General features: G+C 36.3%; 1 protein-coding gene across 1 annotated transcript in view; it reads right to left on the bottom strand.

Annotated features, from left to right (window-relative positions):
• SEMA3D (semaphorin 3D) overlaps nucleotides 1-23,944 on the bottom strand; it is a 210,109-nt gene that overhangs the window by 5,556 nt on the left and 180,609 nt on the right. The window contains exons 15-19 of the mRNA XM_033440035.2: nucleotides 21,776-21,864; nucleotides 19,901-19,942; nucleotides 17,412-17,569; nucleotides 14,526-14,590; nucleotides 5,553-5,692 (exon numbers count right to left, since the gene is read on the bottom strand). Coding sequence (XP_033295926.1) covers nucleotides 5,553-5,692; nucleotides 14,526-14,590; nucleotides 17,412-17,569; nucleotides 19,901-19,942; nucleotides 21,776-21,864 — 494 coding nt within the window. The remainder of the gene's footprint in view (nucleotides 1-5,552; nucleotides 5,693-14,525; nucleotides 14,591-17,411; nucleotides 17,570-19,900; nucleotides 19,943-21,775; nucleotides 21,865-23,944) is intronic.

Genomic DNA, 23,944 nt, shown 5'->3' with positions numbered 1-23,944 from the left:
CATCTCTGGCTACCAGCCCAGTTAACTAACAAGTATATGGCCAACCACCTTCTATGCCAGAGAAGTGCAGCTGGCGGGGTACCACACAAGGCCAAAGGCAGGTCACAGCTCAGATCCCTGGTTAATGAGGCTGAACGGTCTCCAGCCCTGCCCTTGCGCTACAACGAATCCACACCATCAGGGGTTTGTTTGTTTCCCTTACTTTGCCCATTTGGTGAATTGGTGTGTAGTAGATTTTTTTTTTTTTTCTAATGGATTTATCTAAAGGCCCACATATTTTTAAATGCTACTGTAATACAAACTAATGTTGAAGTGACTTACATTCTCAGAAACTATAGGAATCTGATGCCAAAAATAAAAGGGAATTTGAATTGGTAGAGCTCTAAAGGATCAGTCTTAAACAATCATATCAATCTCAAATGTAACACATACTACATATCTTCCTTTAAATAATTTTATTGTAGGAATTATTGTTTTTTCATTTAAATATATCTTAGAACGTGAAATTGAAACTATGACTCCACAGCCCACGTTCTGGTCCCTATCTGCTCTGCTTCCTATGACTACTCATTTATCTTCCCCAATTGGTGTCCCATTTATCAAGTTGGTGACACAGCGTACGGTGTATTTGGGGTGTTAAAAGTAAAGCTCTCTGAAGGTTGAGTGTGAAGTATTATTAGCAGCATCATAGACTGCTGCCATATTGCTGGAGAGGTGACGTTCTGAAGCCTTTACTTCTGTAGTTCTGTAACGGAAAATGGCCTGTGGTTACCAGCATGATGACCAAAGTGCGTGACTTCCGTTCCGTTTCATCTCTGGATGTTCTTTCCTAGCTGGTATTCTTGCTAATGTTTAAACTGCGTTTAACGCGGCTTTTAGAGACTGTCACAGCTCTGAGTCACTAGTTTTTATTGTTCTTTTAAGCTTCTGACAGGAAGGAATGATGACTTTGTGACTTCACACATACTATGCAACACTTCAGCATTATTTTTGCTGTTCTCTTTTTGTGTCCCATTTATGTTATTCTACTCTGAAGTCTGGCCCCCTTCTCTCCTTTCCAGTCTACTTCTGTCCCTAACAGGACTCAGGGTTTCATAAACACCTGACATTTCATTACTCCATCGTGGTCCTTCACCTTTCCTTTCTTTGATGGAATGCTTACTTTTTCTTTTGGTTTTTGACCTACAGATAAAAAGTTTGCTTTAATGAATTTCTTTCTGGATTTATTAGATCAGAAAGTCTATTAGATCATTTAAGTGATTTTTTTCTCTTCCTAAAATTTCAAAACTATGCCTTTCATGAAATGGTATCTCTAATAAAACACATTTTGAATTGATGTATTTTCATAGGATTTTTGCAGTCTAGAGATAGAAATCTGTGACCTAGAAATTAAGTGGTTGATTAACATTTGCCTACTTTACATTCCCATTCTCTGTAGTGCTTTCATAATAGGACGCATTATGCAGACTGCATCTCGACAGTGAAATGTCAGCACAGTCAATTTAGAAAATTCAGCTCCTCTACAAAGAGATAATGTAATCTCTGACCAGTGATTTAAACTCATGGAATGTTCTTCACTCTAGAAGTGATAAGTAAAAACTGCTCAGCCTTACATATCAAAACCATGCTTGAACCGGGGTCAACTATCCATTTGCTTAATGTGAGCAAGGATAATATATTTGGCATTATTCAATGTAGATCTTCAGTGAAGGGCAATTCATTTGAAGTGAAAAGAGAAACATGGTAAGGGACAAAGGACAGTTAGGTACTAAACAGCAGGTAAAGGTCAGTGACTTCCTTCTCTGATAATAGCAGCCTAATGGTAATTCCTTTGCATATAATTCACCTGTCAGGTCTTTCATAGCGAAAGCACTGCACGTGTCTTGGAAGTGACTAGGGATTCAAGAATATCTCCCTTCTTCAACAAACATAGGAGACGACTTATTTAAAAATAGTGCCGAGGCAACTGGCTCATTATTTAGAGAAAAAAAAAATCGAATGAATACATAACTCACTGCTAGATTAACTAATATCTTTAATTAAATGTAAATATAAAATGTAAACTGTAATTGTAAAAATAAAATCATAAAATGACTAGAAAATATATATTTGCTGTTTCACTGGGGAAGGAAATTCTAAGCACAAGTGAGAAATATAAATCAATAGATTTGTCTATATAAAACATAAAACTTGTGTGTGTTAGGGACACACAAAAATTTTTAGAGATAGAAAACAATAAAAAGTTACATATAATATGCATAACATTAAAATGATAATATCTATAATATAAAGGGGTTTGTTAAAATAATTTTTAAATGAATGTATCAACATAAACCAAGCAAATGATACGTAAGGCAATTTACCAATATGGTGATTTTGATGAGAAATTAGCAATATGCAGTTGTTTATCCAAAGCTGTAAGATAATTAAAAGTCTTTAACTCACTTATTTTACATTTAAGAATTTGTCCTAAGAAAATAGACAAGTAGAGAAAGATTTAGCTAAAGGAAAGTTGATTGCTTTTTTAAGAGGTTACGTGAACTTAATAAAACATGGAACATCTGTGGATGACTGTGTCATCAGGATGGCAGGGATGTGGGACAGGAAACATGGTATTAAAATTGAATGGCAGGGGAAAATGCTTATAGTGTAATGGTAAGTAGGAAAAAAAAAAAGGTGGAATAGACATCAGAATAGTATTTGTGCTTATCTACACTTAGTGGTCTCATAGTTGTTTATTTTCAAAACCATTTATATTGCTTTTATAATAAAAGCAACAAAAATAAAACGAAGACCTACAGATAGAAAAATACAAATATTTGAAGATGTTTTTAAAATGCTTTAAAAATCCACAGAAAAAATACTATCACAAATGGTATAAGGTACTGCCTCTTTTATTTATTCAGATCTCAGAAGTTCAACAGAAGCTTGGGGACCGATTAACTTGCTAGTTACAGCACAAACATCATCAATTTCAAGAACAGCTTTATAAGAAAGTCAGTGAATAACTGACTCATGACCTCCCCAACAGCACCCAACTGTGAAACAACTCAGTAAGGAAATGTTCTCCTCCTGGCAGAGAATAACCTGGTGACAGCCTCTGTGCCACAGGAGATCCTGGGCCTTCCCTCAGGCTTTTTTTTTTTTTTTTCTTTTTTTGAGTGGAGGAAAGATTTCAAACTGTGACCTTCTTGGTAAAGAGCAGAGGGTATCCTGCTGGGAAAAATGCTTCAAATCTAGTCTGGATTTTGCCCCTTTCCTCAGTTCAGGAAGCAGTACTGCATATCCTGGACAATGTATAACTATTTACAAAGGTAGATGAAAATACCAGTTGAAACATTACAGCTAAAATATTTTAAAGTATAAATCAATAAATACACTATTTCTGCTCCATTGAAATTTATGGAGCATGCTACCACCATGACTGTCTGATATACTTAAAACATACATTAAAGTAATGTATAGCATTTTCAGGAAACATGAAAGATGTGAGTGCAAACATGCATAGGCAAACGTACATCTCTATAACTGGGAGAGTATCCCAAGCAGAGTTCCACATTTTTTAAAAGTCAGATTAAATTGTCATGGAGAAAAAAAAAAATCATTAAAAAATTATATTTAAATGAAATTATCAAACTTTATTAACTATAAAATTAAAAATAGTCATTTGGGATATTCAAAAGTAAAATACTGCAATATATCTCAAAGAAAATCTGCATGTTACAAAAATTCAGATAATGTCCTTGCAATATTTCATGGATAAATAATAAATGCTTTATACCTTGAAATTAAATCACCTCTGTGTCAGGTAAAACTTCAATATGTATTGGTAAACAGTGAGACTCTTAAAATAAATATTTAGTATAAATATGGATATGCCATACTCTTAGAACTTATGGATGTTAGGAACAATGAAGAATCAAGTTTTACCAGGGAAATCTGAAATAAAGAAGGAAGTTATTCCCTTAGTATTAAGTATGTGAAGGGTCAGTACTTTGATACAGAAATTATTCTCAGATGAAGAGAATGATAATTTCTTAATGTAACAGTGGAACATATCTTTACATTAATCACTTATGATAAAATTTGGTTCTTTGACTCCAAGGTTTCTCAGCCTTAGCACAACTGACATTTGGGTGAGATGGATGGCTATCTATTGTGAGGTATTGTGCATTGCAGGATGGTAGCATCATCCTTGACCTCGACCCACTAGATGCCAGTAGCATCCTCCGTCCACCCAGTTGTGACAACCAAAAATGTCTCCAGGTATTGCTAAATGTGAATACCTTGGGAGCAAAACTACCTGAGGTTGAGAACCACTATTACACAGTAATGTTTGACCGATTACATATACTATTTAAATGTTTATAGACTTCACAAGGAGGCTGATATTTTAGAGAACATCTGGTCCACCTGCTTATATGGCAGACAAACTGAGTGCTAGAGAAGTCACCACCTGCTTACGAACCCTCAGCAGTCAGGGTGAACACATCATCAGTGCTCTTTCGTATTTCACACGTCCTCCCAGTAGAGAGTGCCTGCAATTTTATATGCATACTTTACACTTGTGAGTAATCCTCTGCTTTGAAATACACATTCTTGTATATGTTTTCTCATTTAATTTTGACAGTAACTTTTGCATTGATTTTATTTACCTTGGAAAATTCCAGCCCACAGTCCTCAGTAATATTACCAAAGAATCATTACTCAACGCATCTAATTCTGAGCCTGTGTTCGTTCCATTACCATTACAGTGTCCTTAGTTTAATATTGGGGCTTTTAGAAATCTAGATTGAGTATCACTGGTTTCTCATAGGCATTAGAATAGAAATATAAAAATTCTGTCATTTAACCTTTGTTACATGACATTTGAATAATACAGGATTTCTCAGACTACCCAAACTCATCTCATTAAATTCAGTAACATATATAACCTACATATCTCACAAAATCTTTGTGATATGTTTTAATCACATGTATGTGTTAGAAAAAAACAAACAGAAAAAAGTCAAAAGATGAGTAGAGCATCCATATTACTTTTCCCTCTGTTGATTTAATTTTAATACACTAGAGTGGAAAGGTACAGATGTCCAGATACTTATCCAACTTGCTCCTATGATATGATAAGATAGATATTTCCATTTCTGTACAAACTTGACATGTTTTATGATCTAAACTGAACACAATGAGAGAGAGAATTTAGTCATTGTGCTTTTGTGAGGGGAAAGTCTTGTTCTTGATCAGGGAATTATTCTAAAATATAGACCATCAATGAAAAATAAAAAGTAGAAGAAGAATCCTGTATTTTTTAAATTCAATTTGCTTTTAAGTGTATTTATTAACACATTTGCATTAAATTGGCCTATTCATATCTCAAAGGCATTGTTACCTTGGGTGCTAGAGAGTATAAAATTTTATTTTCCTTGTTATCATGTAGTGATAAGAGCTCCACTTGGCACTAAAAGTTGAACATCTCCTCTCACAACCTAAACTTGATTTAAGTTTTACACTGTTTCCCTCAAGGTGAGCATTCTTTGATGACTATAACTTACCTCCTCTCGATATTCATCTCCTGACCGCTGGATATACCACTTAATAGATGCTTGTTGGGATTTAGGTATACATTCCAGAAAGGTTGAATTAAATTCAATGCCAAAAATCACCTTTTCATCAGCAGCTTCATGACTAATGCCTGGAAAGCAAACATGGAATAGGAGATTAACCTTGACACGATTTTAAAAGCAATGGGAAAATAGACTGATTTAGAACAGATGCCATGGAGGAAAGATTCATACACATTATTAAAGAGAAAGGAAATTCATGTTATAATGTTGTAACCTGAGAGTAGAATACTATCTAATAGAGATTTTTAAAACTCTATCCCTGCACTGCAATTTTTACTCTTTCATCAATATATTAACTTTTTGCAATTTCTTTTTTTAAATAAGAATTCACAAGATCTAACTTTAAACACTGAGCCTCTCTGAGCTGAACTGAATAAACTTCAACATCTTTTAATGCTTTAATGCCTTTTAATTTATATAAAATATAACTCATTCTTCAGATATTTCTGAAGAGCAATTTATCTTACCTCTAAAGAGAAATTCTATTATGATTTGGTCCACAGAGCTGACCATATAACATATAACCATGTGTTATGACCATATGACATTTTGATCTCAGAAAAGTCAGTGCAGTGCTCTATACTTAATGAAACTCTATGACGATGCTAATAAGTTAGATGCTCTAATACTCAGAATCAGGACCTTATCTGTATTCTCTACCAAAAAATGTTCTCTTTTATTCAAAGAGGGATATTATAGCCCAACATGCATTTGCTATAAGATAGTTAATGGGAGGCTAAAGGATCAGTGTCTCAGACACCTTATTCTCGTAAATCAACTGCACCATCTGAAATACATTCCTTCCAGAGTAGCCAAAGGCTGTGTCCCATGTGTGATCTAAGATCTGTAGCTCAGATTTGATCAAATAAAAAATGACAGCTTCTCAGCCTGGCCCAAACATGCACTTTTTCATCGTATATTCACATGTCTCAATTCTGCAGATGGGCCTACTTAGCATTTTAGGCATAAACCAGAGTAAGGCTTAAGGGGCCTAAGTGAATCCTAAACCTAAGCACGCAGAATTATCAGCAAATGGCATGAATGCACATGCATCCAACAGTTAGGCTTCTTTTCAAGAAACTTCTTTTGAACTTATTTGTGTCTTACCAGCAGTGATTAAGTCAAACATGCTGACCCCATTATGAATTAACCTTACCTAACCTTCAAAATGTGTGGATTCCACTTGAAATCTGTAATCTATCCACTCTCTTCTGGCAATTTAACAGATTATAGCCACGATTTTCACAGCTAATAACTTCCTAATGCACAGGAAGATCACCAGTACCGATCACGGAAGAGAAAGACACGCATCACTTCATAGTAACAGATACCATTTTCCTGAGCAAAGGGAGTTCATGAACAAAGCAGGGAGGATGCAGGCTGATTGTTTAGGTGATGGGGCAAGGGCTCGGGAGAAACTCAATTAGACAGATTCAACCAAAGAATTGGTCAATTCAGTGAAAGATAAATTAGTGAAGTCAACTGGAAAAGTGAAATAGTGAGCTGATTATAAGAAATCCATTTTCAAATCAGTAGAAACAGTGACCCTTTGAAACAAAGTTCATCCCTACATCAGTTTGACTGGAAATTAATTTATTGTTTCTTCCAATAATGTTTGTTTTATCTGTGAGTTTAAAATTTTCTATTTTTAAATTTAAACCTATATGTATGTATGTATATATATACACACACACATATATACATACATACTATATATAATGTCTGTTACTATCCATTTTTAAAAGTGCAAAAGTTGTATACAATAATGTTTTTAAATAGCAGAATATCTTCTCATTAAGTATAAAATAATTTTAAAGATAATGTTTTAATCTTCCAGATTGCAGGGAAAAATTTTTTTTCATAGAGAAATATCTGGAATATTTCTTTAGAATACACATATGACATGTTACTGAAGTCACTGCAGCAAGATTATATGTGTTTAACATTAAACACAGTTTAATGTTAACTGTGTTTAACATTAAACACAGTTCATCTACATGAATTACTGATTTTATATCATTAATAATCATGCAGTATCACAGTATATAACAATTAATGAACAAAGGAAGGAAGGAAGAAACAAAACAGCTATTTGCCAGTTATTCAAGACTTGACCGACTCAATGCAACACATATTTATGGTGGGTTATAAGCAAGTCATCTCCTTTCTTCTTTACCAGAAACAAGTGTTCAAATGTGACCCTTCCTCTCCCCTAAGATCGAAAACGCTTAGTTTGTAAATACCCTCATAATCTCTGCTTTAATTCTCACAATTGATTCTCTGTCTCTGGCTTCTCCTATTCCAATCAGTCACCAAACAGGTATAAATTACTTTTATTTTTAAAAACAATTTTTCTTAGTAATATGAAATAGCTCCTTAGCACCTATAGAGTGAACTCTAGACAATAACAAAGGGATCATCACAAACTTAACAAAACCTATGTGAATTCTTTCTGATTTTAATAATTGTTACTTCATCTACTTAGTAAAATTTGATTGTTTCCTTAAGGCACAGCTCAAGTGCTCTCCATCTGGGTATCCTTCCTTTTACCTATGCATTATGCAAAGATTCTTTCATGTCTACCATACTGGCATTGCTTTCAGTGCAGGAAATATACGGATGACTATGACAGGCAAATTCACCACCTTTATATTCCAGTGACAGAGACAAAATAATCAAGTGAATGAATAAATAAAGAATATAGTATCTGGCTGTGTTACGCACTACAAGTAAAAATAAAGTAGATTAGGGAATAATTAGGGTTAGAAGGGTATTTCAGGTAGGTTAGTCAGGAAGGGTGTCTCTGAGAAATTAACATTTCAATCCCGGGATTAAATGATGTGAAGATGGAGCCACGTGGACACCTGAAGTGAAGAGTTCTTCAGGTACAGAGGAAACAAATGCAAACAGGGCTGAGGCAGGAACCAAACTGGTGCTTTTGAAAAAGAGAAAGCCTGTGAGCAAGCTGTGCCACAGTGATGCGAGGGTCAGACAAGGTGTTAGGAAGCAGATCAGGTAGAATCTCGCAGGCCATGGTAAAGGCTGTGGAGTGTTTCCTAATCGCTCTAAGATGCTAGTGAAAGATTCTGAGTAAGGGAGTGACAAGATCTGATTAAAGCGTGGTTTTTTTTGGCTGCGTTGGGTCTTCGTTACTGCGCACGGGCTTTCTCTAGTTGTGGCGAGCAGGGGCTACTCTTAGCTGCGGTGCGAGGACTTCTCATTGCGGTGGCTTCTCTTGTTGCAGAGCACTGGCTCTAGGCACGCGGGCTTCAGTAGTTGTGGCACGCGGGCTCAAGAGCGCAGGCTCAGTAGTTGTGGTACACGGGCTCAGTTGGTCCGTGGCATGTGGGATCTTCCTGGACCAGGGATCAAACCCGTGTCCCCTGCATTGGCAGGCAGATTCTTAAGCACTGCGCCACCACGGAAGCCCTGTGACTGAAGTTTAGAAAGAGGTTACTCTGGCTACTGAGTGGGATCTAGACTGAAGGGAGGCAAGCATGGAAGCAGGGAGACCAGTTTAGCAGCTACTGAAGAGTTCTGGTGGGTCTGGTTAGGATGGCATCTGTGGAGGTGATGAGAAGTGGCAGTTGTGACCACTGAGCCAAAGGTCTGTACTGAGAGGCTGGTGATAAGATGTAAAAGAAAGAGAAGCATAAAAAGATGACTCCTAGCTGCTTTTTGACAAAGCAGTTGGGTGAGTGGTGGTGCTATATATTAATATGGGGAAGTCTGCAGAACAAATAAGTTTTAGAGAAGATGATAAGAATTCTTTCCCAGGTATAATTTGAGATTCTTATTAGGCACATGAGAGGGGTTCTTGAGCAGGCACAGAGCATACAAGTCTTGCACACAGGCGAGAGTTCAGAACTGGACAATCAATCTGGGAGTCAAATTGCCTCTGATAGAGAATACTATGAACAATTATATGCCAACAAACTGGTCAACCCAGAAGAAATGGGCATGTTTCTAGAAACATACAGCCTACCAAAACTGAATCAAAAGGAAACAGGCAGTTTGAACAGACTGATCACTAGAAGTGAAATAGAATCTGAAATAATATAACTCCCTGCAAACAGAAGTCCAGGACCAGAAGGCTTCACTGGGGAATTCTACCAAACAATAAGAGAAGAAACTATACCAATCCTTCTCAAACTCTTCCAAAAGATTGAGGAAGAGGGAACACTCCCAAAGTCATTCTATGAAGCCACCATTACCCTGACACCAAAATGAGACAAAGACACTACCAAAAAAGAAAATTACAGGCCAGTATCTTTGATGAATATAGATGCAAAAATTCCCAACAAAATATTAGCAAAGCAAATCCAACAACATGTAAAAAAGATCATACACCATTACCAAATTGGGTTTATCCCAGGGTCACAAGGATGGTTCAACATATGCAAATCAATGTGATACACCAAATCAACAAAAGAAAGACAAAAACCACATGATCAACAAAACCACATCTCAACAGATGCAGAAAAAGCATCTGATAAAATTCAACATCCATTCATGATAAAAACTCTTATCAAGGTGAGTTTAGAGGGAACATACCTCAACATAAAAGCTATTTATGACAAACCAACAGCCAACATAACACTCAACAGTGAAAAGCTGAAAGCCTTCCTGCTGAAATCCAGACCAGACAAGGATGCCCACTCTCACCATTCCTGTTCAACATAGCACTGGAAGTCCTAGCCACAGCAAGCAGACAAGAAAAAGAAAGAAAAGTTATCCAGGTTGGAAGAGAAGAGGTAAAATTGTCATTGTATGCAGATGACATGATACTACATATAGAAAACCCTAAAGACTTCACACAGAAACTACTAGAATTGATAAACAAATTCAGCCAGGTAGCAGTATACAAGATCAACATACAGGAATTGGTGGCATCAGAAAGAGAAAGTGAAAAAAGAAAGAAAAAAAAATCCCTTTTAAAATCTCATCAAAAAAAAAAAAAATACTTAGGAATAAACCTGACCGAGGAGGTGAAAGACATATACACTGAGAACTATAAAACACTTATAAAGGAAACTGAAGACGATTTAAAGAAATGGAAAAACATTCCATGCTCTTGGATTGGAAGAATTAATATTGTTAAAATGGCCATATTACACAAAGCAATCTACAGATTTAATGAGATCCCTTTTAAATTACCCCTGACATTTTTCACAGAACTAGAACCAATAATCCTAATATTTATATGGAACCTTAAAAGACCCAGAGTTGCCAAAGCAATCCTGAGGAAAAAGAACAAAGCAGGAGGCATAACCCTCCCAACCTTCAGACAATACTGCAAAGCTACAGTAATCAAAACAGCATAGTATTGTCATAAAAGCAGACATATGGATCAATGGGACAGAATAGAGAGCCTAGAAATAAACCCACACACGTATGGTCAATTAATCTTTTACAAAGGAGGCAAGAATATACACTGGAGAAAAGACAGTCTCTTCAGCAAGTGTTGTTGGGAATATTGGACAGCCACTTGTAAATCAAGTGAAGTTAGAACACACCCTCACACTATACACAAAAATAAGCTCAAAATGGCTTAAAGACTTAAGTATAAGACATGAAACTATAACACTCCTAGAAGAGAATGTAGGCAAAATATTTCTCTGATATAAATTGTACCAATATTTTCTTAGGTCAGTCTACCAAGCCAATAGAAATAAAAGCAAAAATAAACAAATGGGACCTAATCAAACTTACAAACTTATAAACAAAACAAAAAGACAACCTACGGACTGGGAGAAGATATTTGTAAATGATGTGACCAACAAGGGCTTAATTTCCAAAATATACAAACAGCCCACACAACTCAATAACAAAAACAAACAAACCAAAAAAAAAAACCCAATCAAAAAATGTGCAGAAGATCTAAATAGACATTTCTCCAAAGAAGACGTACAGATGGCCAATAGGCACATGAAAAGATGCTCAACATTGCTAATTGTAGAAAAATTCAAATTGAAACTACAATGAGGTACCACCTAACAGCCGTCATGATGGCTATTATTAAAAAGTCTACAGGGCTTCCCTTGTGGCGCAGTGGTTGAGAGTATGCCTGCCGATGCGGGGGACACAGGTTCATGTCCTGGTCCGGGAAGATCCCACATGCTGCGGAGCGGCTGGGCCCGTGAGCCATGGACGCTGAGCCTGTGCGTCCAGAGCCTGTTGTTCCGCAATGGGAGAGGCCACAACAAGTGAAAGGCCCGAGTACCGCAAAAAAAAAAAAAAAAAAAGTCTACAAATAACAAATGCAGGAGAGGCTGTAGAAAAAGGGCATCCTCCTGCACTGTTGGTGGGAATGTAAATTGGTACAGCCTCTATGGAGAACAGAATGGAGGTTCCTCAAAAAACTAAAAATAGAGTTGGCACATGATCCTATGGTCCCACTCCTGGGCATATATCTGGACAAAACTATAATTTGAAAAGATACATGCACCCCAATGTTCACAGCAGCACTATTTACAATAGCCAAGACATGGAAGCAACCTAAATGTCCATCGACAGATGAATGGATAAAGAAGATGTGGTGTATATATATAATGGAATAGTACTCAGCCATAAAAAGGTATGAAATAATGCCATTGGCAGCTACATGGATAGACCTAGAGATTATCATACTAAGCAAAGTAAGTCAGAAAGAGAAAGACAAATACCGTATGATATCACTTATATGTAGAATTTAAAATACGACAGAAATGAACTTATCTATGAAACAGAAACAGACACAGAGAACAGACTTGGGGTTGCTAAGGGGGAGGGGGAGGGGGACGGCAAAGGGATGGATTGAGAGTTTGGGATTAGCAGATGCAAATGATGATATATAGAATGGATAAACAGCAAGGTCCTATTGTATAGCACAGGGAACTATATTCAATATCCTGTAATAAACCATAATGGAAAAGAATATGAAAAAGAATAAATATGTATGTATAACTGAATCACTTTGCTGTACACCAGAAAGTAACACAACATTGTAAATCAACATTGTACTTCAATTAAAAAAAAAAACTAAAAACAAATTGCCTCTGATAGTATTGAAATGGATGGCGTTAAGGAGTGAATATACAGAGATTGGATGTTTAGATGGCAGGATGAAAAGGAAAGTTAAGAACACTCAGAAGGAGAAACCTGTAAGGTAAGAGAAAAACCAGAAGTTTTTCCTGTGGTGCCGTGAAGCAGAGGGGTGCTGGGGAGACCATCTCTGAAAACAAAAAGCCCTCATTTGTAGTGCTTGCCGATTTTCCTGGTGTAAACACTCCTGCCACGGCTGATTCAAGCTACCAGTGGTTTAAAACTCAGCTCACAAAATTCCTCCGTAATACACAGTCAGCTCTCATGGGGCCATAAGAGCTGGCTCCAGCACATCACTGCATGGAGCCTAGTGAAGAAAGTGTTCCGCGGAGGAGGGAGCTAGAGAGTAAGTAAAAATGGGAACGGAAAAGTGGCCATCGGATTTGGCAAGGAGGAAACTGCTGGTGATCTTGACAAAAAATATATTGGGTTAGAGTGGTGATGATGAAAAGGAGATGTGCAATGGGCTATAACAAGAATGGGCTGTGATGAAGTGGACACAATAATTGTGAGTGCCTTAGTAAGCAATGGTGTTTTATAAGTCCTTATAACATTTATCATTATATGACATGGCATATATTTTACTTGTTTTTATGTTTGTTGCCTGCTCCCTCCCCTAACACACATTTAAATGTAAGATCCATGAATGCACAGATTGTTTTCTTTTATGTTCATTAGCATATCCTCAGTACCTAAAATAGTCCCTCCTAATCTCATGTGCACATGTGAAAAACTGTGCATAGCATACAGTAATGATCGCTAAATAAAACACCATACATTACAGTGAGTCACCTACACATTAGAACAGGAAGACAAACGTACTATTCTGGACTAGAGTTTATTTTTCAGAAGAATGATATTATAAATTAGAAATAATTGTTTTGTTTTTAAAAAAGAAAACTCTGCCAGACCAGCAGTTATAGACTATGAAATCTGGGTTGTTTATTCAGTGGTAGGTGGTTACTAACAATATGATGATGGAAAGGCAGTTCATTTCTTCTTCCAGTTGTGTGTGTGTGTGTGTGTGCGTGCGTGTGCATATATTTTCTATCTGAAGGCAGAGCCTGGGAGTGGAAAGTAACTAAAGCTCTGGAATATATACTTCTACAGATTTTTTTTTGTTATCAGAGTCACTCAACAGACTTCCTCTCAATTCTCCACTTTGCCCTTCTCACACTCAGACTTTCAAGATCTTCCATTCTATGACATTTTCTCTGAACAGTACAGCCTCTGGTGACCTCTTTTTTTGCTAAACTCCCACATCACTAATTGTGCCTTATGACATTTCCCCAAAGAATTGTAAGTTCTCTAAGGAGCTTTTTCTCTCAAAGTAGATCCGGGACAATTACATGCACATGGAAGTCACTTAATAAATATTTACTGATTGAATGGATACACAAATTAATAAGTGAATACAAATAATGCACAGGCTACCTAAAATTTCTTTCTAGTAAGTCCAACACTTTTATCAAACTTTTCTAGGAGGGTCTCTTTGAGTTTACTCTAAATGTCCGTATGTTTTGGACTATATTCTGCTTTATCTCTAATAGCAGTTTCAAACTTTACAAGGATGGATAAGGCATTAAAAAAGAAAAAAAAAGGTATAGGAATTTTAAAAGCCATATGAAGCAAATATAACAAAGAATTACCACTTAGGCACGTGAACAGGGGGTTGATTTATAAAACCTCCTATTGCTTTTCCAGAATGCAAGCATTACACAAAATGAGTAGGTGTTTTAACTCGTATAATAAAAAAGACACACAAAGACCAGGCTTAAAATTTTCAGTGGGAGGAAAGCATATTAAACCTATACTTACTGTCTTCTATGTCCCAGCACTGGGTGATTGGGTCCCCATACTTCACATCTTGGCGTCTCGCTCGCCTGTGCAAAAGGGATTAAATAGAACTTCAAGCATGATATCTGAGATATACAAAGTCTACATCTAACACTCATAACAGTAGCAGAAGCAGAATTATGCTTTACTGCTCAACTTAAATGCAGGTCAATATTCCAATCACTCTAACATTAATTCAAATAATACTAGTGGTAGAGTCCTAACAGAATAAATCCTGTTTTGGTAATAAGATGATCTGAATTTTATTTCAGAATAAATCCTGTTTTGGTAATAAGATGATCTGAATTTCATTTAACTACCCCAGTTTTCTTTTTCTCTGGCTTTTGACAAATTATTCAACAGAACAGGCTGAATATAAATACAATCCAGTTATTATATACTTCCTATGGGGGTAACTATTTGTATCTTCTTTTTTTCAGTCAGCCAACGGAAAAGTAATAAGATATAAAAGAGCTTTAGTCAGTGGGTAAGAAAGTACACACAAATACAAAATGCCTTATCATATGAAGATTCATTATTATACTGATGTGATTAAACAATGAGATAAATATCATTTGAAACAGAAGTACAAGTTTGATATGGCCTAATGGCTAGATGTTATTTCTATCTACTGACACATAGTTCACATTGTTTCTCTGAGAGTAGTGATAATGATAATAATAAAAGAATGGCCTTGTACATTATTGTCACATATTTTCCTTAAGAGAAAATAGTAACTACTGCATAAAAAAAGTAAAAGATCTGCCACATCTAAGTTAAATAAGTCTTACACTCGGAGTACAGTTTCATTTGCTTTGGTTATTTTATGTTGCCACATCAGAGATCCTAGATGTCACAGTAAACATTCTGTGATATGTAGGGTGTCCCTTAAGGGGCATGCTGACCAGATGACAGCCCAGTGGGAGATTCATTTATCATACACATTTTTTGGCTCACATGGACATTGTTAGGTAAGGGAGAACATCACAGTGGCTTGTCTGCAAGATCAGAGATACAGTCTTGAGAAATACAAGAAGAAAAAATTATGATGGTATAAGGTGCATAAGGTCAAGAATGTTTTTAAATCTTGGCTTCTTAAGGAACAGGATCAATTCATCAAACTGAAGGTTCATTACCAACTAAATGAGCATTCTTGTTTTTTAGGTTCTTGAAAAGAAAAGCACTCCCCAAAGACTAACTAGGGTGAGTATATTCTTTGTCAAAAACTATAACAAAAATGTTGTGACTTTTTACTTTAAACTTGAAATAATGGTATCTCCCCACTTACATTTAATTCAGAGATTTCAGGGAATATAAAAAGGTCTTGGAATAGTATCTGTTTTTGTACTATACATTCAATCTGTGATCACTAGAATTTGCAATTTGACAAATCAGTAAACATTCAAAAAAATAAAAGTGCATATGTAGTAGCGGGACTAACATATGCTCACCTGTTACCTTATTTTGTTAAGACCTAAAGATGAAAAAAAAGATACCACATACAATTTGCTGACATCTTACGTAGAATAAAATATACTTTGGGCAATACTTTAGAAAATAGTGTTACTATAAACCACACTTTAAAATAATGATATTTTAATATACTCAGCCACCATCAGTCATATTAATGAGCATTCAGGGTGTTTCCAATAATTTTGCTATTGAAAACTGTGCTGAAATGACAATCAAACATATAATTTGTGGTACTCTTTTTGCCCGTGTGTGTAAAATAAATTCCTAGCTGGGTACTGTTGGCCCAGAATAGCATTATTTTTAAGAGCACATAAAGCAAGAAACTACAAACAGCAGGATGTAGTTGGATATTTAAGCATATCTGGGTGGCAGAAATTGGTCAAGTTGGAGTAAACGCAAAATTATACAGAATCACTGGGATGTGCTGTGGGCTGTATATAATCTACACTGTTACAAAAACATATTTATACATTATTTGTAAAACAGTCACTACGAGTATATACATATTTATAAATAAGGGAAGAATATACAAAGGGTAGAGTAGTAAAGAAAGCAAACTTTTCATGCTTTTAGACAAAGATGAAGAAAAAGGATATAAACAATTTATCAGAATTTTTTAAAGCTCTGAAACCGAGGGTTATCATCAGTTAAATCCATGAAACCTGTAACCTGCCTTCATTAGTCAAGCTTGCTTTAATTGTTGCTATAAAAACGTGCGTGTCCTCCAAGCCTCAGGTAACCTAAACAGGATGTTTGCCCAAGTTGTTTAGGAACTTGGAGTCAGCTGTGTTCAGTTTGAGCTCTAGCCGGTTAAGACTGGTTAGGACCACTGACCCTCCCTCTGGGCACGTGGGAGTGTCCAGTGACCTTTTGACATCAGAGGCCAAAAACTCCACGCTCAGAGCAGGCATCCCAGGAAGAAGCTTGTAGCTTAGTTTCATCTGCGTAGAACGATGATTACCTCACCTTTTTCTTATCTCCAATTAACCTTCCCCAGGCTCCCCACGCCTCAGCTTTCTCCCATAAGTATCCTCAGTCCTCCGCCTTTGGGGAGGCGAATTTGAGACTTGTTTTTCCCATCTCCCCGGTTGACTGCTTTGTGAATAAACCCGTTCCCTGCTGCACATCTTGGCATCTCCACGTTTGGCTTGCTGTGCATCAAACAAAACTGGTTTGGTAAGGCTTCCACATTTCCGGATTTCAGAACATTCTGTTTTATCCTCCTTCAAAATTTAGCTGTATGAAAAACTCTAACTAAAACATTTAGATTGTAATATTCCTACCACAGACCATGTTCTCTATATGTTTTCTCTTTAAACTACAAGAGAAGGTATTCGTGTAAGATATTCATTGTGTGAAAAGCAAGGCTTCATCTTAATTTGATGTGCCTCTCACCTTTTTGAAGTGGGTGCATAGCGAGAGCATGCATTTCCATCCCAGGCACAGTAGGGGTCTCTGGCAAGACAACAGTCTGCACAAGCTTTCCCATAAGTGTCACATCTGTGCAAGGAGAGCTGAGCCAGTCCATCTCGGGAACCAATGTACAACTGTTGCTGCAAATCAGGCAAAACAAATGCATTAGAAGCATCTTTCAGACGAGTCTTAAGAACTTCCCTTTCTTGAATACCACATCACAGACCTAAATCTGTCTCCTCGGGTACCCTGCCTGTTATAAACACTTGCACAGAAACATAAGGGAGAGTAAGATAAGTCGGTCTTCTATCCCTGGTTGGATGGTGGTTTGAAGATGATGACACAGAATTGGACGGCATTCTAGAGAGCTAGAGTAACCTTGGCAGTAATTTAAGAAGGTCAAAAACCAGCTGCTAGACTGAGGAATTAAGATGTCAGATTCTTTCTTAGTAGTTGAAAATACACTCTGGTAGATTATATCAAGCACAGATGCTATAGGCAACACTGATGGGTCTTCTCCTGCCATGGCTTCTTATATAAGAGTTGACTGAAAAGAGGTTTATGAAAAACTTTCCTGTGATCTTAACTAACCATTTCATTTGTTAATGAAGTACGGATCCCTGAAGGAAGTTGAGTGATAAGTGAGAGAGAAAGTATTTGCTATCACTATGAAGAAAGTATTAAGGAGGTTTGTGGGATGCTGTATCACACGTGAAAGCCTGCAGGATACTGACAAACTCAGTAAATAGAATCACATTTTGAAAATAAGTCCTGAAAATAATGCACTGCTCCCTACATGTATTCACTTGAGGGTATGTGGTGGAGGCAGAGGGAGGGATGATAACAAGTGAATAAGCCATAGTCTGTGCCTTCAGGTAACTTACGGTCAAGTCTAGTGGACATGCCAAACTTTAAATGGAGGGGAAAAAAAATCTGAGAAATAGATATTGGCACAAATAACGTACACGGACTCCACCTATAGAAATCTGTCTTACACCCCTACCACCCACTTAAGACCTCCTGGAGGCTAAATGTGGACTTTGTTTAGTATTTTACTATATAATTCTCTAGCGTTTGATACCAGTAAGACTAAAGCCTCCTTGAAAGTCTCTTCCCTTTCTCTTGTTCTCCCTCTTTATTTCTGCCTAGAGTTCTGTTTCCTTTGATGATTCCTTCCTTTGCCTTGAACATTGGGTTTCCCTCTTTGCGATTCTCATCTTTACTCTTCTTCCTGTACAAAGGCTCAAGAGTTATTTTGAAAACAACATAAACACGCACACGCTGATTCCCCTAAATCTAGTCTTCCTACCCTACCCTGACCAAGAGACACCATCCCAGTCGCCCCCAGCACGAATCTGGGAGTTGTCTTTGAATCTTCTTTCACTCTCACTCCGTCTGTCTGCCACCTTATCTCTCCGTTCTCTTACACGGCGCTCTCAAATCCATTTCTGCCTCGCTCTGCACTGCCCCTTGCCTTTTCTCAGTCCTTATCATCTCCTTCCTCGATGACCTGTAAGTGTCCTTACCATTTCAGCTGGCTTCACCCTTGTTTTCCGGCAACCCTCACCTCCACCCCAGGACTCAACCCCTCTTCCACACTGCCACGCCAGGCTACTCTCTCTAAGAGGAAAATCTTATCATGACACCCGCCTGCTTAACGTCTTTAAAGGTCTTCATTGTCTTGGATAAACTTGTTCAACAGCTCAGGAGGGCATCCATGGAAGGATGTGTCTACTCTTCTTGTCTTACTTCCCCAGGTTCCTTTCTAGCCCCCTTGCCCCCTGAATGCAGCTACGCTCTCTGCTCCAATTGTACACAAACTTATTAGAATAAGTTCGAGTCTTTCACTCTTCATGCCTTTTCAAAGGGCCCTCTCTTCTACTCAGCATATGCTTCCCCGTCCCATCCTTCTGTTTATTTATCTGGTTACCTGCAGCATCCTTCATGGCTCGAGTTGCCGGTCTCTCCCGCTCCCCTGGCTCCCTTTTACACCAGTTCGTCTCCTCTCTGTTTCCCCAGAACGTGGTTCCATTCTTGGTCTACTTTGTTAGCATGCTCCTTTGCCTTCCAGCTCCATGTGACTATTGGGCTGTTTGCCATTGCAGTCCATAGTCTAACTCGTAGACTCGCTGATTAAAAACCATCTTTAATGTTTAGGGCTAGTATTCTACATGAATTACTTTACAGCCTTGACAGAATGACATTCTCATGAGACTAGGAAAGTGAGCTCAATTTTCAAGAGCCAAAGGAAGGGGAGAATGTATTATTCAATTAATGGAATTGGGTCCCCTGTCTCCTAAGGCAAGGCAGAAACAATGCCCTATAATCAGTTATAAAAGAAACAAATAATCTAAAGCTTTTTACACTATTTATAATTTAACTTCTAGTTTCAATGGATTTTCCCTAAAATAAAGTTTGATGCAAACAATCTTGCTTTTGTGGCTAATTTTTACACAAAAATTAGAAAGTACCTGCTTCAGAGACAGCTCCATGTTCAAGATGATTGATGAATGCTGAAAATAAAATTTAACTATTAATAAAGATAATCATGAACAATCTTTTAGAGTAGCCAATATTTTGTTTTATCGTGTACCAAGGATAATTGGAGTAAACTTCAAGGCTCTGTTATATAGAGGAGAAAAAGATCTTAATGTTTGCTATTTCCTTCCCATGTGTAGTGATTCAACCTTAATAAAAAATTATCAAAATAGTTATTTTTAAATCTTATTAAAGAAAAATTACCTAAATGTATGAGGAGACACTCTGCACTGAAAATTGTTCCCGGTTACCCACAAGGTTTCTCTCTCTTCTGACTCTGCTTATCTTAACTGCTTCCATATAATTCAAACTAGTGTTGACAAGAACATCTCCATAATTATTTATTGCCTCTTTCTGCTTACTTAGATCAGTAGTTCAAAAACTTGTTCAAGTAGTAAAATTCTAAAAAGTTATAGTGCTTCTCGTGGATGAGCATATTCTTTATAAAACACTGCAAGATACGATGCACGTGGTTTCACAACATGAAAGTTTTATGTGTAGAAAACAAGCCTCTATGCGTGCAATACAAAATTTAAAACATGAACACAAAAGCTGCCAAACTAAAAAGGATGGAATGTTTAAGCATTTTTTATCTATCGTCTATGTCTCTCTCTATATATATGACTATTCATTTCTCACCAGCCAATATTTACTAAGTAATAAACACAAGCAGATATTAAAACTTTAAGAAAATATATGAAAAAAATGAAATGTTAAATGAGAAAGTTCTATCCAATAACTTTTTTAAATGAATTAAGCAAACAGGGTCATTATTTAATCTTAACAGTGGAATCCAAACAATTCCTCTTGGTCAGTAATAACCGCTGAGTAGACTTAGTCTAATGTGCCTCTGGGTATTATGGAGGCTTTATTTTTGCCCTCTGGGTTCGCACTTATATTTGACATTGGCTTTTCCCTCAGGAACTACCCACGACTTTGTTTCTGGTAGATTCCAGAGAGCAGGTCTTGTTCTTGTTAACTCCTGGACCACTATTATCATCACAATGTAAACAGGATCCTGGGGAACCCAGTCTGTTAATTAACTTGAGCCCCTCACAGCAGAGAGCTCTACTCTCTTTTAAGGCAATAGAAGTTTACATGGAAACAGTCTATTTTAATAAACTGTCTCAACAAAAAATGGTATAAAAGACAGCATATTTTTAAAAAGCTCTTCTAAGAAATGCAATTTTATTTCTAATTTCATTTTAGAAAATAACTCTAAATTGAATTTCATTGAAGGTCTACAAAGGATGCCACAGTTCAAATTTACTACTGTTAAAAGTCTAAGGACATTCCCCAAATCTGGAGAACTATTATTTTAGATCTACTAACTCTTTTGGTGGTTGAGGGGAATTTAGCATACATAAAGACTTACTATCAAGCAACTTAAAAAAAAAATTCCTTACAGAAATGCAGGGACACATGATTTATACACTCTTCCAGTTTCCTTAAATTCAATTGAGGAAAAATTGAAAAGTAAAATTTATAAAGTAGAAAAGCATCTGGATAGTAGAAGAGACCCTAGGCTTTCATCTACCGTGATGATTTGTCTGAACATATGCTTAGAGAACTCAGTCATGAGGGGCAACCCAGGAGCCCCAAGTTCAGTGATATTTCTGCAGGGGAAAATGAGTCCCATTCTTAGTTGCTTTTAAAACTTTTTCCTTCGCTTAAGGAAAAGAAAAATAAAGAAGCTAATTGAAAAGACTTCTTCAGAAAGAGTGGTGACGTACTGACACGAACATGTCCTATATAAGAACTGCTCAAGTTCACCATCGCTTCTCCCGGAACTCTGGCCTAAGTCTTACCTTGAATATGTGTAACTCCTCCAGTACTACCTCTTCCATTTTCCACTTCTCCTTTGAAATGCTGACAACTTTTAGGACTGTTCCAACGTCTGAAAAAATACATTACACATGATCCTGTTGTTTCTACTTCAATGTTTAGTTAAGCATTCTCCTAGCAACCTTCACATGGCTCCCCTCATTTTTTTTTCAATGCCTTTCAAGCAATCAGGTTAAACAAAGCATGCGAGAAGTGAAGCTTAATGTATATGATTCTCCCCTTTTGAAATACTATAGCTTTCAGCTCATAAACACATTTATAAAGAAAATATTAAAAGACACACATTCAGAGTGTATTCCTAACACAAGGAATAGAGATGTATCCTTTAAAAATTAGTTGAAAGGGTAACAAAAGAGGAACAACATTTTTGGAACTTAATTTAAAAGGTTAAAATATATTAACAGATTTTCTCTCTCAATGTAAGAAATATTTATTCAGTACTTACCCAGTTCACCATGAAAGATAAATATATATATTTTTAATAATCTTAACAAATGTAAGAGAAATCATTGAAGCTATCTATATGGGGGAAGTAGTAGCTCACTCATAAAATGTATTTTACTTACAGAAATATAATTAATGGGCTAGAAAATAAAATTTTGTCAAATTATTTTAGTTCAATTTAAAAGAACTAAACTATTATCACAAGATTAATCATATATTGCAGTCCACAAGGTGGTATGTTATTACAGAAGGACGATCAAAAGAACATTTTAGAAAAAAATCCCATTTGGAAATTAATGTATAGACTGACTTACACATAAAAATAAATTTAAAATAGTTGCTTTTAAACTTCTGAGCACAGAGGTTGAAGTAGGTTAACATGTATGGGAATATCCTATTTGTACAAAATAGTCTGGATTATTTGTTTTTAAATGACCCTAGGATCTTTGAAAAATATTAAATATATATTTTCTGAATGTCATAATTGAAAATCAATCTATCTTAGTATCCTCATAATTTTCTAAGTAAAAGTTAGGTAGTACCACCTAGTGGCTAAATGGCTTTTCTGACCCTGAAATGTTGAAGAACTAGAAATGAGCTTTGGGTGGGCAGTGCAATTAGGAGCCAAGCTCATTAGAATGGAGGACTAATTATTTCATGTTTTGACGCTTCAGTAGTAATCTCTGTAGTCTTGAAAGTATTACTTTTTTCCCTGGGCCTTGGTACTGCCATCTGCAACATAATCAGGTTTGACAACCGGTGTTCTTAAAGTCCTCTGAGTCTGTCACACAGACGCTTCCTAATAAACTTAACTTTTGTAAAACCAATATATTTTAAAAAATAAAATTATTCTAAAATTGTTTTATAGTCCTAAAAACATTTCAATAAAAATGTCCATTTCTTAAAAACTCATCAAATTTCTATTTCTTTATGCAATGCGTGATCCATCAAATTACATAACATTATCTAGGATGTAGTGCTTTTGTTTTAATGATACATGTTACCTTTACTACCAATACAATTCAAGGACATTATTAGATATTACTTTTTGTTTTTTGAGATGCACCAAATAAGCAATATTTCTTTCCCTTGCAAAAAAAGGTAATCATTTTATAATTACTGAGTTGGCAGTCCAAAAAAAATAAATAAAATGGGCTCTAATAATGAAAGTGATACTTAATCCAAAAAATTCAAGGACAGGAAAAATAATCACCAAGTCGTTTCTACTTTAAGTTCTTTACAAATTAATGATTAACTTTTTTGAAACCACCATAAGCCACCTAAGTCAGTGATTCTCAAAATTGGGTGAAGGGATCCTTTGGGGTAAGGTCATCAAATATCTCTGTAGAGAGAGGGAAATGTGAAGTTTGAAAATAGAGAAGCTTTGCTTTACCTATTTGTTTTAGTCCATAGTCATTCAACAAATATGTATTGAGCACCTCATCTGTAGCAGGCACATTGCAGTCGTAATATAGTAGTATATTTTGAAATCTCACATAACACTAATGGAGGCTGGGAGGTATGTATGGTCGTCGATTAAAAGCACATGTTATGCAAGTTTAAAAAAAACACTGACTGGGTATTAGCTAATAGTTACTCATTTTGATTTTGGCCGGTAAACTTTTTTGAAGTTTTTGTTTGTCTAATAATGAAAAATTCATTTGAAAGAAGGCATAACTTGGCTCTAG

Source organism: Orcinus orca, chromosome 9 (assembly GCF_937001465.1).
Source record: "Orcinus orca chromosome 9, mOrcOrc1.1, whole genome shotgun sequence".
Classification (NCBI taxonomy): Eukaryota; Metazoa; Chordata; class Mammalia; order Artiodactyla; family Delphinidae; genus Orcinus; species Orcinus orca.
The sequence above is the reverse complement of the archived record's forward strand: the minus strand, read 5'-3'. Positions and strand labels throughout refer to the sequence as shown.